The sequence below is a fragment of the Microcaecilia unicolor genome, chromosome 7, assembly GCF_901765095.1.
Source record: "Microcaecilia unicolor chromosome 7, aMicUni1.1, whole genome shotgun sequence".
NCBI lineage: Eukaryota > Metazoa > Chordata > Amphibia > Gymnophiona > Siphonopidae > Microcaecilia > Microcaecilia unicolor.
In genome coordinates this window covers 134,597,114-134,613,790 of record NC_044037.1, presented here as the reverse complement: position 1 = coordinate 134,613,790, position 16,677 = coordinate 134,597,114, and the positions used below count along the sequence as shown (strand labels likewise).

General features: G+C 45.8%; 2 protein-coding genes across 5 annotated transcripts in view; one reads left to right on the top strand and one right to left on the bottom strand.

Annotated features, from left to right (window-relative positions):
• The window catches only part of C7H21orf58 (chromosome 7 C21orf58 homolog), an 872,003-nt gene extending 856,984 nt beyond the window's left edge, over positions 1-15,019 (top strand). For all 3 annotated transcript variants that reach the window (XM_030210678.1, XM_030210677.1, XM_030210676.1), the window contains one exon: positions 14,669-15,019. In XM_030210678.1, coding sequence (XP_030066538.1) covers positions 14,669-14,681 — 13 coding nt within the window. In that variant the 3' untranslated portion in view covers positions 14,682-15,019. The remainder of the gene's footprint in view (positions 1-14,668) is intronic.
• Positions 1-16,677, bottom strand: part of YBEY (ybeY metalloendoribonuclease) — a 383,228-nt gene that overhangs the window by 121,500 nt on the left and 245,051 nt on the right. The window lies entirely within an intron of this gene.

Sequence of the window (16,677 nt, the reverse complement as noted above, 5' to 3'; positions counted from 1 at the left end):
ATATAAGGCATTAATATTTGAACATTACCTCAATTCTAAAATGAAGATGAAAATGCAGCTGAAAAGTTAGGCTTCTAAATCAATTCTTGTATACCACTAATATCCCCTTTCCAGGGTTCAGTGTGGTTTACATTTTAGGTGAGACAAAAGCAAATAGTGTTAGTGTGAGGTAAGAGAAACATTAGAGACCATTAGTGTAATGCATGAGACTAAAAACTTTAAAGGAAAGGATAATGGATGATACTAGGGGGTAGGAGTCATGATGGATTGTTATGAAGCAGTCTTTGGGAAGAGAAAGGTTTTTAGCCTCTTCCTGAAGTTGAATCAGCTGACATTAGGGACCAAATGCAAGTGACAAAATGTAGAAACCCAGCAGCTTCTGAATACTGGGGCCATTGTGTGCATATTTAAAAACCCTCATGCCATCAGCTAACAGCTGCTGTCTCACCACTGTTGCCCCCTCAGTTGTATAAGGAAATCCAAAAAGAAGAAGCTATAATCTGCAGAGACTGTCAAGCAGTCCACAAGAAGCAAATAACTCGTCTTCTAGTGTTGAAAAAAACTTTTCCAATTAGTTCTGGAACATGCAATGACCAAAGCAGAAAACCCGTGTGCCTGCCTCTGTGCAAAGAACACCCTAACCCATTAGACTGCTGTATGCAGGCAGACATGCACAAATAGGAAGTGCTGCAGTATACAAATTGCCACAAACACCCTAGACACGGCCACAAGCCCTTCTGTACAGCATTGGGATGGTGAGTAGAGTGTATAAAGATGACTGTGCACAATTGCAAGAAGAATGTAGCATTCGGCTAGGAGCAGTGTGGACCAGATAAACATGGAGGGAAGGTGGTGAGAATAGAGCTTATGGAGTCAGAAAGGCGTCACTTCTCTTTCTACACCACTCATATTTTGTAGACCTTAATCATATCTTCCCTCAGTCATCTCTTTTCCAAGATGAAGAGCCCTAACCTCTTTAGCCTTTGCTCAGAGGAGTTCCATCCACTTTATCATGGGGATACAACATCTCTTGCTCGCCTCCCTCTCTTCTGTCACCAGTCTAACACCTCTCCTTTTGTCTTCCCTCCCTCCCTCCTCACATAAGTATTGCCATACTGGGACAGACCAAAGGTCCATCAAGCTCAGCATCCTGTTTCCAACAGTGGCCAATCCAGGTCACAAATACCTGACAAGATCCCCAAAAAGTACAAAACATTTTATACTGCTTATCCCAGTAATAAGCAGTGGATTTTCACCAAGTCCACTTTAATAATGGTCTATGGACTTTCCTTTAAACCCCCGCTAATCTAACCACCTTTACCACATTCTCTGGCATGAATTCCAGAGTTTAATTACATGTTGAGTGAAAACAAAATTTCTCCGTTTGTGTTAAATTTACTACTTTGTTGCTTCATTGAATGCCCCCTAGTCCTAGTATTTTTGGAAAGAGTAAACAGATGCTTCACGTCTACCCTTTCCACTCCACTCATTATTTATGGACTTCTATTATATCTCCCCTCAGCGTCTTCTCTCCAAGCTGAAGAGCCATAGCTGCTTTAGCCTTTCCTCATAGGCAAGTTGTCCATCCCCTTTATCATTTTTGTCACCCTTCTGTGCACCTTTTCTAATTCCACTATATCTTTTTCGAGATGCGGTGACCAGAATTGAACACAATATTCGAGGTGCGGTCGCACCATCGGTACAAGGCATTATAATGTCCTCATTTTTGTTTTCCATTCCTTTCCTAATAATACCTAACATTCTATTTGCTTTCTTAGCTGCCATAGCACACTGTGTGGCAGGTTTAAACAGCAAACTGAAGAGTAGCAAATCACCTGGACCGGATGGTATTCATCCTAGAGTACTGATAGAACTGAAAAATGAACTTGCGGAGTTACTGTTAGTGATATGCAATTTATCCTTAAAATCGAGTGTGGTACCGAAGATTGGAGGGTGGCCAATGTAACACCGATTTTTTTTTTTTTTGTAAATCTTGTTTATTAGCAACAATAATAAACATACAGTCACAATGGTAACACAATGTAATTGACACGATCCATACAATCAATACAGTCCTCAACTGTTGCTAGTGTTTTCCCCTCTTTTACCCCCATCCCCCCCAATCCTCCCCCCTCCCCCCTCCCTCTCTTTAGGAAACTTTTCAATCATCGGGATGGTAGATTCACGTATACACAAATAAAACCTTACACCACAGCATTTCAATTCAAAATATACACATACTCCTGCCTACTAGTATAAGTTTTAACAGTTTAAAAGTACTGCTTCTTGCAACTGGCGTCAGGGTGTCCCAGTATGGAGCCCAGGTCTTGCAAAATCCGTCTCCCCTTCTGGAAGCAAGGTCTCCAACTCCTCTTTTTTTCCAGCATACAACACTGCATCATGGCTCCTCGCCACTGTGAAATACTAGGCCCCTCTTTTTGCAGCCATAGTTGTAAAATTATTCGCTTTCCCCATCAAGACAGTCCGTTTCCAAAAAAGCCCTCAAGCCTTCGGGCGATTGTCCTTGAACAATGAACTTGTCGAACAGTTGACCCGGAGAAGGGCACCACCGGACTCTCCACATCTGTGAGATTTTAAATCCCAGCTCTGTCCAAAACTGTTTCACCAGGGGACAAGCCCAAAACATGTGTCCCAAGGTGGCTCCCATTCTCCCGCATTTTAGACAATCATCAGTCTGTTTCAGGGTTGCTCTATAAGCTCGGTGTGGCGATATATACATTCGCATAACAAATTTGTATTGCATTTCTCTCCAGATTATGTTTTCCGTTACTTTATGTACTGTAGATAAACAAAGTGCCAACTGTTCCGGATCAACCTTCCACTGTAGTTCTGTTTGCCAGATAGTGACACTTTTGTGCAGTCGTTTGCTTCTTGCCGATCTCATAGGTTACAGTGGAAATATTTCAAAGGTACTTTCAACTGCGCCTCCAGTCCCAGAAAATTATTCATATTATCCCATATGTCTTGTGTCAGGTTTTGGTCCGGTAAGGTCTTAAGATAGTGAGTAATTTGTAAGTAAGCAAAATAGTACCCCTGATCTAACCCAAACTCGTCACACATACTTTGAAAGGTTTTAGGGGTCCCCTGTTCTGTGACTACCTGGAATAAATAATGTATTCCCAGGGAGCAGAGGTGAGACCGCACTGTTCCAGGTGAAAGCCTTACTCAGCCAGCGCCACACTTTCCGCAGGGGATTTATTATATACCCATAGGCTCCCACCGTGGGTAGCTCAGCCGACGGAGCGTGTAGCCAGTATGCAAAATCTAAGGGTGCCATTAATGATGTCTCCGCCCCCGTACATGAATAGAACTCTTTTGTGCGGAACCAATCCAACAGATGCCAAACATTGCTAGCTATCGTGAACAAATTTAGATCCAACAACCCCAAACCCCCCTTCTTATGTGTTCTCATTAATTGTTTAAGCCCTATGCGCGCTCTCTTACCCTGCCACAAAAACCCCTTCAGTGTTTTGTGTAGCCACCTCTCCTCTTTGTATCCCAACACTGCTGGGATCATTTGAAATACATATGTCCATTTTGGAAAAATGAACATATTGTAAAGCGCAATTCTGCCTTGTAAGGATACTGGCAACCCCAGCCACCCCTGTAAAAGCTCTTGTGTGCGCCGCCGCAACGGGCTCATGTTTTCTCGGTACAAATTGGCTATGTCTGCCGTAATAATAATCCCTAGATACTTTAAGCGCTCTGTAGCCCATTGAAAGGGAAAATGTCCCTCCCACTCTGAGCACAGCGTCATTGGTATTGGCAAAGCTAATGATTTGTAGGTTTAATGTAGCCCAGAGAAGAACTGAATTCATCTATCACTTCCAACAATCTCTCTACTGACATTCTCGGATGTGTGAGTGTAAGAAACATGTCCGTCTGCAAAGGACAGTATTTTAATTTTTTTCCCTATGTATGGTTACCCCCTGTATCTCTGGGTCTAACAAGATAGTACGGAGTAGGGGTTCAAGATATAGTAAAAACAGTAACGGTGACATCGGGCAGCCCTGTCGCACCCCTCGCTCCACCCGAAAGGAAGCGGATCTAGTTCCATTTATCAATATCTCTGCCTGGGTGTCTTTATACAACGCTTTCACCACCGCCTCCAGATACCAGCCCCCCAACCCAATGTAATCTAACACCTGGAACAAATAATCCCAATTCACCTTATCAAAGGCTTTGGCAGCATCTAGGCATACCATAGTAGTGGGTCTCCCGTATTCTGCCCGTATGCCCCTGCTAGAAGCACCCTACGCACGTGTTGTGTGGCCTGCCGCCCCCTCACAAACCCTACTTGATGTTCTCCACAAGGCTAGGTATATAGACATCATCTCTCTGCCAGCACCCGAGACAGTATTTAACGTCTACATTCAGTAGCGATATGGGTCGGTATGCCTCAACCTGGTCCTGCAACTTATCTGGCTTCAGGATTAGGGTTATTAAAGCCATATTCTCTCCAGGCGAGAAGAACCCCCCGTTCCATCACCGCGTCAAAATACTCCACCAGGGGCCCATTCACTTGCTGTAACAACAACCGATAATATTCATTGGAGAGCCCATCCGCCCCCGATGCAGAACCCAGACGCAGCGTCTTTAGGACTCTATGGACCTCCTGTGCCCTTATCTATTCTAGACCAAGATTGATGGGCCTTTGACTGGTGAGTATAATCTTTAGTGGTGGGGTGGAGGGATCTCCATGCATCTGTCAGATGTAATTGATCGCAAAGAATCGGCAGTCCCTTCCCCCTTCCCACCCCTGGAGTTGCCTGGGGGGAAAGTCTGTCTAATGTAGGGTCTTGTACTTGATTGAAATCGTCTGCCCACACCCAGGGTGCATCTGTGTGTTTCATTCCCAATGCAATAAGAGACTGAAAAAATTTTGGGCTATAATTATTTGGGCCATAAACTGTACACAGGTAGAATTTTTGCCCCTGGTAATTAATGTACAATAAACAATCCGTCCCTCTGTGTCCCACTTTTCCTATTCCCTGATGAGGAGAAATGGCAATCACCCACCCATTGCTGCTTGAGTTTTGCATGTTCTGCATCCGTCAATTTTGTTCCTGTAAACATGCTATGTTTGCCCCCTGCCTCTTAAGTTGTGTGAGGATCTTGTACCTTTTCACTGGTGAGGTAATACCAGAGACATTCCAAGATATAATCTTTAGATTATTACGATTAATATCTCTTCTTCCTCATGGGTACCTTCAGTATACTAACGTCAAACTCCCCAGGAGCCCAGCCCCTCTCCCAGGGAGGCCTGCACTGTGTCTTTACAGGGGACCACCGCAACCTCCCATACATCACCCCTGCTCCATTCACACCATCCACCATCTCATCTAGCATTAATCCCCTCCCTCCTTTTGTCTACCCCCTCTTTCCCTCCCCCCCACCACCAATCTCCCCCCCTCTCCCCTTTCTCCTCCCTTTTCCCTCCCAAACAACAACAACAACAACTTGAAAGTCACCTTAATGTTGAGGTTCTCTAACCCCCATGTCCAAGAGTATGTTGCCCTGCAAACTGTTCCTCATAAATGTTCACGGACCTTAACTCCAGCTCTTGTCCCAAACCAGTGATTCTCCATACTGTGCAAATTCTTCCGTTCAGCCGGTGTTGCCACTATCTCTTTTGCTTTCAAGGCCACCCACAAAGTCTTTAGCTGCTTGTTCCGAATCAAACGATCTCCACACTCCATTCTGTTTAACTTTTAATACTGCTGGGTATATTAACATGAAGGGGATTTGCAAGGTATGCAGTCGGCTACACAGCGGGGTGAACACTTTCCGTCTCTCTTGCAAAGCAGCAGAGTAGTCCTGATATATTCGTACAGGGTTGCCTTTAAATTTTGTGGCCTCCTGTTTCAAACGATAGCCATTTAATATTTCTGTTTTGTGTGCGTAGTTGTGAATTTTGATTATCACTGGCCTCGGTGTCTGGCGGTCTTCTCGAGCGCATCCCAGCCTGTGCGCTCTCTCCAAGCTCAGGGGCCCCGCATGGTCAGAAAGGGCAAACTCGTTTTGAGCCAGGCCTCCAGCTCCGTGATAAGAATTCTGTCTCCCACCGACTCCGGCACACCGATCAGCCGTAGGTTAGACCGTCTGGACCTGTTTTCTAGTTCATCCATTTTAGCATCGAGTGAGTCTACAGAATCTTTAAGTTTACTCAAGGCCGCCGGGGTTGTCGCGGTGGCGTCTTCCAGGTTTGAGATGCGTTGCTCAAGTTTTCCGGTTTGCCGGGTGAGCTCCGCCTGCGATGCTGTAAAGTTTACAATTTGCGTCGAGAGTTTCTCCAGCCTCGGTTCTATGGCGGCTTCCACTACCGCTATCAGCTGTGTGAGTTGCTCCTTAGAGAATCCCGCGCTTCCACCCGGCGGCCATTTTGTTTCCGCCAATGCGTCTTCCACCCGAGGCTTTTCTTTGTCGCGATTACTTGTTCTACTCGCCATCCCCTTTAGAAGTGGAATCCACAAATTTGTCCATGCCACTTTGGACTATCCGCTGGTGTTCTTGGACCGCTGTTCTGTTGCGCAGGGTTAGATTTAAGCTGCAAAGGGGGCCAGATTCCTCAGAGAGAGCTCTCCTCGCGTCCTGCTCCCTCTAGCACATCACGTGACTCCTCGTAACGCCGATTTTTAAAAAAAGGTTCCAGGGGAGATCCGGGAAATTATAGACCGGTGAGTCTGATGTCGGTACCGGGGAAAATGGTAGAGGCTATTATTAAAAACAAAATTACAGAGCACATCTGAGGACATGGATTACTGAGACCAAGTCAGCACGGCTTTAGTGTGGGGAAATCTTGCCTGACCAATTTACTTCAATTCTTTGAAGGAGTAAACAAACATGTGGACAAAGGGGAGCTGGTTGATATTATGTATCTGGATTTTCAAAAGGCGTTTGACAAGGTACCTCATGAAAGGCTCCAGAGGAAATTGGAGGGTCATAGGATAGGAGGTAATGTCCTATTGTGGATTAAAAACTGGTTGAAGGATAGGAAACAGAGAGTGGGGTTAAATGGGCAGTATTCACAATGGAGAAGGGTAGTTAGTGGGGGTTCTTCAGGGGTCAGTGCTAGGACCGCTGCTCTTTAATATATTTATAAATGATTTAGAGATGGGAGTAACTAGCGAGGTAATTAAATTTGCTGATGACACAAAGTTATTCAAAGTCATTAATTTGCGAGAGGATTGTGAAAAATTACAGAAGGACCTTACGAGACTGGGAGACTGGGCGGCTAAATGGCAGATGACGTTTAATGTGAGCAGTGCAAGGTGATGCATGTGGGAAAAAAGAACCTGAATTATAGCTACGTCATGCAAGGTTCCACGTTAGGAGTTACGGACCAAGAAAGGGATCTGGGTGGTGTTGTCGATAATACACTGAAACCTTCTGCTCAGTGTGCTGCTGTGGCTAGGAAAGCAAATAGAATGTTGGGTAATATTAGGAAAGGTATGGAAAACAGGTGTGAGGATGTTATAATGCCGTTGTATCGCTCCATGGTCTGACCGCACCTTGAGTATTGTGTTCAATTCTGGTCGCCGCATCTCAAGAAAGATATAGTAGAATTGGAAAAGGTGCAGCAAAGGGCGACTAAAATGATAGCGGGGATAGGACGACTTCCCTATGAAGAAAGACTAAGAAGGCTAGGGCTTTTCAGCTTGGAGAAGAGATGGCTGAGGGGAGACATGATAGAGGTATATAAAATAATGAGTGGAGTGGAACAGGTGGATGTGAAGCGTCTGTTCACGCTTTCCAAAAATACTAGGACTAGGGGGCATGCAATGAAACTACAGTGTAGTAAATTTAAAACAAATCGGAGAAAATTTTTCTTCACTCAACGCATAATTAAACTCTGGAATTCATTGCCGAAGAATGCGGTGAAGGCGGTTAGCTTAGCAGAGTTTAAAAAGGGGTTAGACGGTTTCCTAAAGAACAAGACCATAAACCACTACTAAATGGACTTGGGAAAAATCCACAATTCCAGGACTAACAAGTATAGAATGTTTGTACATTTGGGAAGCTCGCCAGGTGCCCTTGGCCTGGATTGGCCGCTGTCGTGGACAGGATGCTGGGCTCGATGGACCCTTGGTCTTTTCCCAGTGTGGCATTACTTATGTACTTATGTACATGCATCACTTTGCACTTGCTCACATTAAACGTCATCTGCCATTTAGACGCCCAGTCTCCCAATTTCGTAAGGTCCTCTTGTAATTTTTCACAATCCTCTCGCTATTTAACAACTTTGAATAACTTTGTGTCGTCAGCAAATTTAATTACCTCACTAGTTACTCCCATCTCTAGGTAATTTATAAATATGTTAAAAAGCAGCAGTCCCAGCACAGACCTCTGGGGAACCCCACTAACTACCCTTCTCTGTTTTCTATCTTTTAACCAGTTTTTAATCCACAATAGGACACTACCTTCTATCCCATGACTCTCCAACTTCCTCTGGAGTCTTTCATGGGGTACTTTGTCAAACACCTTTTGAAAATCCAGATGTGATAAAAGCAGTTAGCTTAGCGGGGTTTTAAAAAGGTTTGGATAGCTTCCTAAAAGAAAAGTCCATAAGCCATTATTAAAATGGACTTGGGGGAAAATCCACTGCTTATTTCTAGGATAAGCAGTATAAAATGAATTGTACTGTTTGGGATCTTGCCAAGTACTTGTGACCAGGATTGGCCAATGTTAGAAACAGGATGCTGGGCTTGATGGACCTTCGGTCTGGCCCAGTATGGCAATACTTACGTACTTATGGAATATAAACAACAAGGCAGATCTTTAAAAAAAAAACAAACAACACAATTTTTAATCATAGATTAAAAGCTCCCAGAAATCAATATATATAAAAGGCGAGAGTCGTACTCACTCGCAAATGCGCAGTAGAGATCTTCTCTGCCCCGCCCCCGCGTCAATATGTGATGACGGGGGGGGCGGAACAGAGAGGGTCTGTACTGCGCATTTCTGAGGGAGGGACACCGCCGTCTAACGCTCCCCCCACTCGAGTCGCCGCCGCCGCCACCACCCACCTTCTACCCGGTCGGGCCCTCGCTCCACTATTGAAACAGCGAGGGTCCGGGAACGCAGCACTAAGCTCTGCTGAGCTGCCGACATCGCCCTTCCTTCTTCTCTGCCTCTGTCCCGCCCTCGACGATGTTACGTCACACGAGGGTGGGACAGGCAGAGAAGAAGAAGGAAGGCCGACGTCGGCAGCTCAGCAGAGCTCAGTGCTGCGTTCCCGGACCCTCGCTGTTTCAATAGCGGAGCGAGGGCCCGGCCGGGTGGAAGGTGGGTGGTGACGGCTCGGGGGGGGGGGCGCAAATTTGGAGGGGGAGGGGCAGCGGCGGGGGCGGCCCTTTCAACCCCCCCCCCCCTTCCTATAGTTTAACATAAAATGCCTGACATGGCCATGTTTCGCCAGTATAAAATAGCTGTGTCAGGGGCAGTGGGTCACTGTAAGTGAAAATAAAATCATTCACTATCTAATAACAAAATCCTATAAAAGCATAATTATAAATAAATAATCTTTAAAAACACAAGAACTCTTAGAAGAATTCTTATTAACAGCACCATACTAAAAAACCTAATGTCTAGGTTTAAAAAGGGGTTAGATAGATTCCTAAAGGACAAGTCCATAGACCGCTATTAAATGGACTGGAAAAATTCCTCATTTTTAGGTATAACTTGTCTGGAATGTTTTTACGTTTGGGGAGCGTGCCAGGTGCCCTTGACCTGGAGTGGCCACTGTCGGTGACAGGATGCTGGGCTAGATGGACCTTTGGTCTTTCCCAGTATGGCACTACTTATGTACTTATGTAGGTGCTAAAACAATGTGCAAAGTTAAACAATAAAACAACCAGAGTGTCACGGTTGTGCCCAGGTTTCTGGCTCGCAGTCACCTCAGTCCCCGGGGTTTAGACCTGGGGAATGCTGCGAAGTGATGGTTTACCATTTCCCGTGTTCCAGAAGATATGCTGGTCCGGTCCGGTCCGGTCCGGATCTTCCAGCTCTCCAGATTGTTTTGGGAGTTTTTTTGGAACCAAGCAGCACCCATACCTGGTGAACTCCCTTGTGACCTGCCTTTATTAACCACTGGTAAGGTTCCTAGTTGCCTTGCAACAGTGTTCTTCAGAGGCGTTCCTTTGGTGTGAAGTGTTGCAGTGCCTTTGTGCTTTTCGTGTTGGTGACTTTTACTCTGCTTGTTTTTGGACTATTCTTCTGCCTGCTGCCTGCCCAGACCCGGATTGTCTATTGGACTATTCTTCTGCCTGCCGCCTGCCCAGACCCGGATTGTTTATTGGACTATTGTTCTGCCTGCCGCCTGCCCAGACCCGGATTGTTTATTGGACTATTCTTCTGTCTACAGCCTGCCCTGACCCGGCTTGTTTCTGGATTGTTCGTTTGCCTGCTGTTTTTCCTGGAACCAGCGTGTTTCTAGTGTTCCTGGTATATGTCAGCTTGCTGCTGTGTCCTGCCTTGTCCTGCAAGTCCTACCGGCCGCCTGAAGCCCAGAGCTCAACTCTTGGTGAAAGGTGGCCAAGTGTAGGTGAAGCCTTACTCCAGTCCACTGTGTTCCAGTTCCGGTCTGCCTTATCTGGTGTTGGGGTGATTCTCCTGCCGCTGCTGCTCCTCGGCAGTGGCCCAAGGGCTCACAAACCCAGGTTCCTGCTGTGTATACGTGACAGTTTGCAAGGCCCATGAGCTTGGAGGTATCATCCCTCACGCAGGCGCTGCAGGAGCATGCCAGGATACTTCATACGTTGGGAGCATGTATGGAGCAGCTAGAGCGACTGATGGCGGCCTCTATGGGGGCCGCAGCGGATGCCTCCGGTTTAGCACCAGCGAGATATCCGGCCACATCAGGAATCCGTCTAAAGTCACCTCCTAGATATGACGGTAATCTCAAGGGCTATAGAGGGTTCTTAACCAGTGCGAAATAATTTTTGAGCTCCAGGCCCAAGATTTTCCTACGGAGAGAAACCGGATAGCTTATATAATGTCCCTGCTGTCTGGCCAAGCCTTAGATTGGGTATCCCCGCTTTGGGAAAAGAACGATCCGGTGCTTCAGGATTTCCGGGGCTTCGTGGAGCATTTCAACGAGTGTTTGAAGAACCAGGGAAGGTTACTTCAGCTACTTCTGCACTCCTGAGACTCAAACAGGGAACCCAGACCTTAGAGGACTATGCGATTAGGTTCCGCACCTTGGCCTCTGAATTGGACTGGAATAATGAAAGTCTGCTCGCAACCTTCTGGCAGGGGCTGGCACCGCAAATTAAGGATGAGCTGGCCGGACGCGAACTTCCCACCAGGCTGGATGACCTGATTAAACTGTGCACTATGATTGATATTCGATTTCAGGAGCGGGGCAAAGAACGGCGTTCCATTGAAAGGATAGGTATGAAGATGCAGAGTCAACAAGGGCTACCACCGGCTCCTCGTACACGGGAGATTCCCCCGCAACCACCGGCAGAACCCATGCAATTAGGTCATACCCCTCTCACAAGTCAAGAAAGACAGCGACGTCGGACCCTCAACCTCTGCTTGTACTGTGGTGAGACGGGACACTACGCGGTCAACTGCCCACAGAAACCCAGCTCTTTAGGGCCAGGATTAACTGCAGGAACTGTAGTAAGCCAGTCCTCTAACCTTCTGCGCACTCAGTTTCTCATGCCAGCGGTTCTTGACCTAGGTCATAAACAGGAGCATACTGAGGTCTTTTTGGATTCTGGGGCAGGTGGAAGCTTTATAACCGCATCTCTAGTCCAGCAACTGAACATTCCTACACAAGTACTACCTAAGACCATCCTGCTTTTTTCGGTGTATGGTAGTATCCAAGGCTATGTAAATACTCAAACGGTGCCTGTGGGCCTACAGATTGGCGATCACCGGGAGGATATCTCTCTATATGTCCTTCCTTCAGCAGTACAACCCATCGTTTTTAGGTCTTCCCTGGCTACAGAGACACAACCCGGTCCTAGACTGGGGTAAAGGTGAGATCGTGGACTGGGGCGAGTCGTGCCGAAAACTTTGTTTCATCCCTGACACCGATAAGTGTGGTCGGCGAACAGTTGGACCAGGATTCAGATTCATGGACGGATATTAGTGACTCTCAGGACTCTTTTACAAGGGGGATGACCTGTGAATGTGCCTTACCCCGATCAGCCAGTGCCAAGTGGAATCCGGTAACGGGCCCAGGTCTCCAGATCTGGCCAACAGGACTGCTGAGACGCCTCCTTGGGGCCAGGGATCCCGCACTTTACGTAAGAAGTCGACCCCAGGACCTAAGCTTCAGGACAATCCGGAGCGCCGGAGATCTAAAGAATCAAAAGACTAGTTTGCAGCAAACCATGGCCTGTAGCTCCACTCCAGTGCCAGGCACTCAACACCGCTTGGTAAACAAAGCCCAGTCTCGCCCTCAACTGGCCAGCTCCCAGCCGGCGCCTAAGGATATGGACATTGGAAGACTACCTTATCGTGCTAGCCGATTTCACCCAGAAGATCCAGGGAAACCCAGACCTCCCGAGAAGCCCGGGGAGGCGTTAAGGGAGGGATACTGTCACGGTTGTGCCCAGGTCCCTGGCTCGCAGTCATCTCGGTCCCCGGGGTTTAGACCTGGGGAATGCTGCGAAGTGATGGTTTACCGTTTCTCGTGTTCCAGAAGATATGTTGGTCCGGATCTTCCAGCTCTCCAGATTGTTTTGGGAGTTTTTTGGAACCAAGCAGCACCCATACCTGGTGAACTCCCTTGTGACCTGCCTTTATTAACCACCTGGTAAGGTTCCTAGTTGCCTTGCAACAGTGTTCTTCAGAGGCGTTTCTTTGGTGTGAAGTGTTGCAGTGCCTTTGTGCTTTTCATGTTGGTGACTTTTACTCTGCTTGTTTTTTGGACTATTCTTCTGCCTGCTGCCTGCCCAGACCCGGATTGTCTATTGGACTATTGTTCTGCCTGCCGCCTGCCCAGACCCGGATTGTTTATTGGACTAGTCTTCTGTCTACAGCCTGCCCTGACCCGGCTTGTTTCTGGATTGTTCGTTTGCCTGCTGTTTTTCCTGGAACCCAGCGTGTTTCTAGTGTTCCTGGTATTTGTCAGCTTGCTGCTGTGTCCTGCCTTGTCCTGCAAGTCCTACCGGCCGCCTAAAGCCCAGAGCTCAACTCTTGGTGAAAGGTGGCCAAGTGTAGGTGAAGCCTTACTCCAGTCCACTGTGTTCCAGTTCCGGTCTGCCTTATCTGGTGTTGGGGTGATTCTCCTGCCGCTGCTGCTCCTCGGCAGTGGCCCAAGGGCTCACAAACCCAGGTTCCTGCTGTGTATACGTGACACAGAGAGGCTTACCCAGCTGATAAAAAAATTCCAAAAATGGCCTGACTGGTGTAAATTGCAAGCTCTAAAAAAGAAACAAAAACACCACAGATGACAAAAACAGCCTAACTGGGCTAAAAAAGAAAATGAATCCATTAAAAATGCACAATATACTTACAGGTTCTGGCATCAGTCTCTCAAAAAACGCTGTGATTGTAGTGAAAGCAAACTTCCTGTATCAACCAAACTTATATGTATGCTGAGGTCATGCACACATAATTAGTGCAAAAATAAACTTAAAAACCAGTTCAAAACAAGGAATACTTGGTTAAAAACTAGTAAAAACATATGCCTGAAATGCAGAACCACTAAAAAGAGCTTGAAAGTGTCAACCAAAAATTGCCAGTGTTTTATATCCATGGAAATTTGCTAAAATAATTGGAAATAAAATATAAAATCCTATATAATAAAAAGCAGCTCCAACATTCTGAAGCCAGCAGCCTTGCAGTGAAGCCTGAAGCCTGAGGTGTTCGTAGGCATCATAATAGCTCCGCCCACATTCTCAGCTGATTCCAACTCCTCCCCCTGCCTGGGAAACAGCTGTCACTGAGTGGTGCAACAACCACCCCCCCCCCCACTCGGCGCATCAATAAAGCCGTTGCGTACCTCTGCTGAGCTGACTGATCCGAAGTTCTGTTCTCGGCTGCGGGGCGTGGCTTCATGATTGAGCATCAGTGGAAGTTTCTGTGCGTGCGTCTGATGTCAGACGCACGCACATAGACTTCAACAGATGCTCAATCATGAAGCCACGCCCTGCAGCCGAGAAAGAACAGAACTTGATCCATCAGCTCAGCAGAGGTACGCGACGGCTTCAGGGGAGGTATTTCGGAGGAAAGGGTGGTGTACAAAGGGTCGTGGTAGGGGGGTGCAGGGGACATTAAAGCGGAGGGGGGTTTTGAATGTGAGGGAGGGGGTAGTCTGGAACGCGGTGGAAGGGGCTTGACGGCCCTTGAACTGGGAGGGAGGGACATATGTGTGGGTGGGTGTGTGGATGTGCTTCGGGTGGGGCCCTTGAACTGGGAGGGAGGGGGTCTGCAACTCGGGAGGGAGGGAGTTCTGCAACTCAGCAAGGAAGGGAGGGAGAGGGGTATGGAACTCGGGAGGGAAGGAAGGGAGGATGGGGGGGAATTTACCTTGCTAGCGCCCGTTTCATAGCGTTTCTAAACAGGCCTTTTTACTAGTAAAAATATAAAATGATGTGCCACTGTTTCCGTAGAATGTTAATAATGCCTCTTGAGAGATATGTGAATGGTAGCGCACATATCACTTTTTTGTTTGATTCTCTTTTTCTAGGTTGCAGTTGTGAGTCTCTGTCAGCAGTTGCAGCTCTATTATATCCTTTTGCAATGGCTTCGATGGGATATCCATTTGACAGAAATCTCCTTGTCATCTCATCAGCCTGTTCCTTAAAAAAAGGTGTCCTTGGAGCATAGCCGTTTAAATCTCAGGAACTGGCTGTATGGGAGGTTCATCTTAAAAGTACGCTTATGACATCTATTAAAATCCAAATACTTATCTTATCTGTTGGTTTCCTGTATAGATCACTATAAAATGTTCCATTTTCATATGTAATATTAATATCCAGAAATGGAATGCATTTTTTGTTAAAAGTCATCTGCAATTTAAGATTACCATTAAAATCATTCAGTGTTGCATAAAAGCTTGGAGTTCCTCTTCTGTTCCTTTCCCTCTTCTGTTCCTTTCCAGATCATGAAATGTGCTCACTCCATTGTTTTTGTTTGAAAAATTCTTCAAAAGCTGCCACATAGAGGTTTGCCACTGATGAGGTCATGGTTGATACCATCACGGTACCTTTGGTTTATTGGTAAAAGGTACTGTCAAAACAAAGAAATTCCTTTTCAAAGCAATGGCTGCCAGTTCAATTATAAATTCAACTGGAATGCATTGACAGAAACGTTCTTTGGTCAGTGCATCTTTAATTATTGTAATAGCTTCATCCTGTGTTACCAATAATATATCACCAATCACCTGTATTTCTTTAAGTGTGTTAATAATATCTGCTGAGTCTCTAATCTATGAGGTGATCTGTGGAACCTTTATTCTTAAAAATTTGTCAACAAATCCAGAATTAACCCAATCGCTGCCACAATGGGTCTGCCCAGACTTATGTATTTTAGGAAGTATATATATTGTATTCTTCACTTGCAAAACTTCAGTCCATGGTTGGTCAGGAACACACCTTCTTCAGCTATCTTGATGGGGGAATCAATCTCTGCCTTGATTTCCTCAGTGGGATCTCTTCTTAATTTAAAATAAAAGGTGTCATCTTCAAGTTGTCTGAAAATTTCTTGTTTGTAATCTGAAATGTTCATAACCACCACAGCTCCACCATTATCCGCTTCTTTGATGCTAACGGAATTACTACTACTACTTAACATTTCTAGAGCGCTACTAGGGTTACGCATTAACAAAGAAGAACGGTCCCTGCTCAAAGGAGCTTACAATCTAAAGAACGCAATTCCATTCAATTGAATAGCTTCATTTTGAGATTTGGTGATACTGAAAAACTTCTTCATTTTCTTATCCTCCAATAATGCAATATCCTTCAGGACTAACTTCTCATAGGCATGTATGAGTGGATTTGTAGGTCCCTGGTGGGTTCCACTTGCTGGAATTCCTGACGATCAATCTGTCCATACCACTAGCAGTGTTGTTTGCAAAAAATCCATGATTTTTAATCTTCTGGTGAATTTGTATAGATCTATTCTTGTGTTAAAAGCATTGTAAGCAGGGGTGGGAACAAAGGATAAATCATTACTCAGCCAGTACTTCTGTTTCTACTTTATCCAATGCCTTATCTGAAATGATGTAAACTGGGTTTAAAATCTGTATGTTATTGATCTTTTGTGAGTTTCTGGCTGATAATGGGACCTGTTGTAATAGGTCCTTGTTGATAGTCCTCTCCCTCTCCCCCTTCCTCTCTGTTGAAAGTAGTGTTGATCCCTCTGCCTCTCCTGACTGTACTCCTCAAGCCTGTTTTTCTGTTTCCAGAGCTGGTTCATCTGAAAAACTTGTTTGGGAATATTCATCTTAGGTGGAGTAGTGTAGAGTGAGGCAGAAGGATCAAATATCTCATCTGAAGCACTACACATTCTTTTTCTTTCTCTAACCATGGGATACCAGGGCTAGGAGGAATCTGTCTGGGAATTTGTTTAACATTGTTTTTCGGTATTGGTCTATTCCTACTTCTTCCTATTTTCTCCCATGGGTATACATTATCAACCTTATAGTCTTGTTCATCTCTTTTAAAATTTTCAGATTTCGTGGTTTTTAATTCCTTA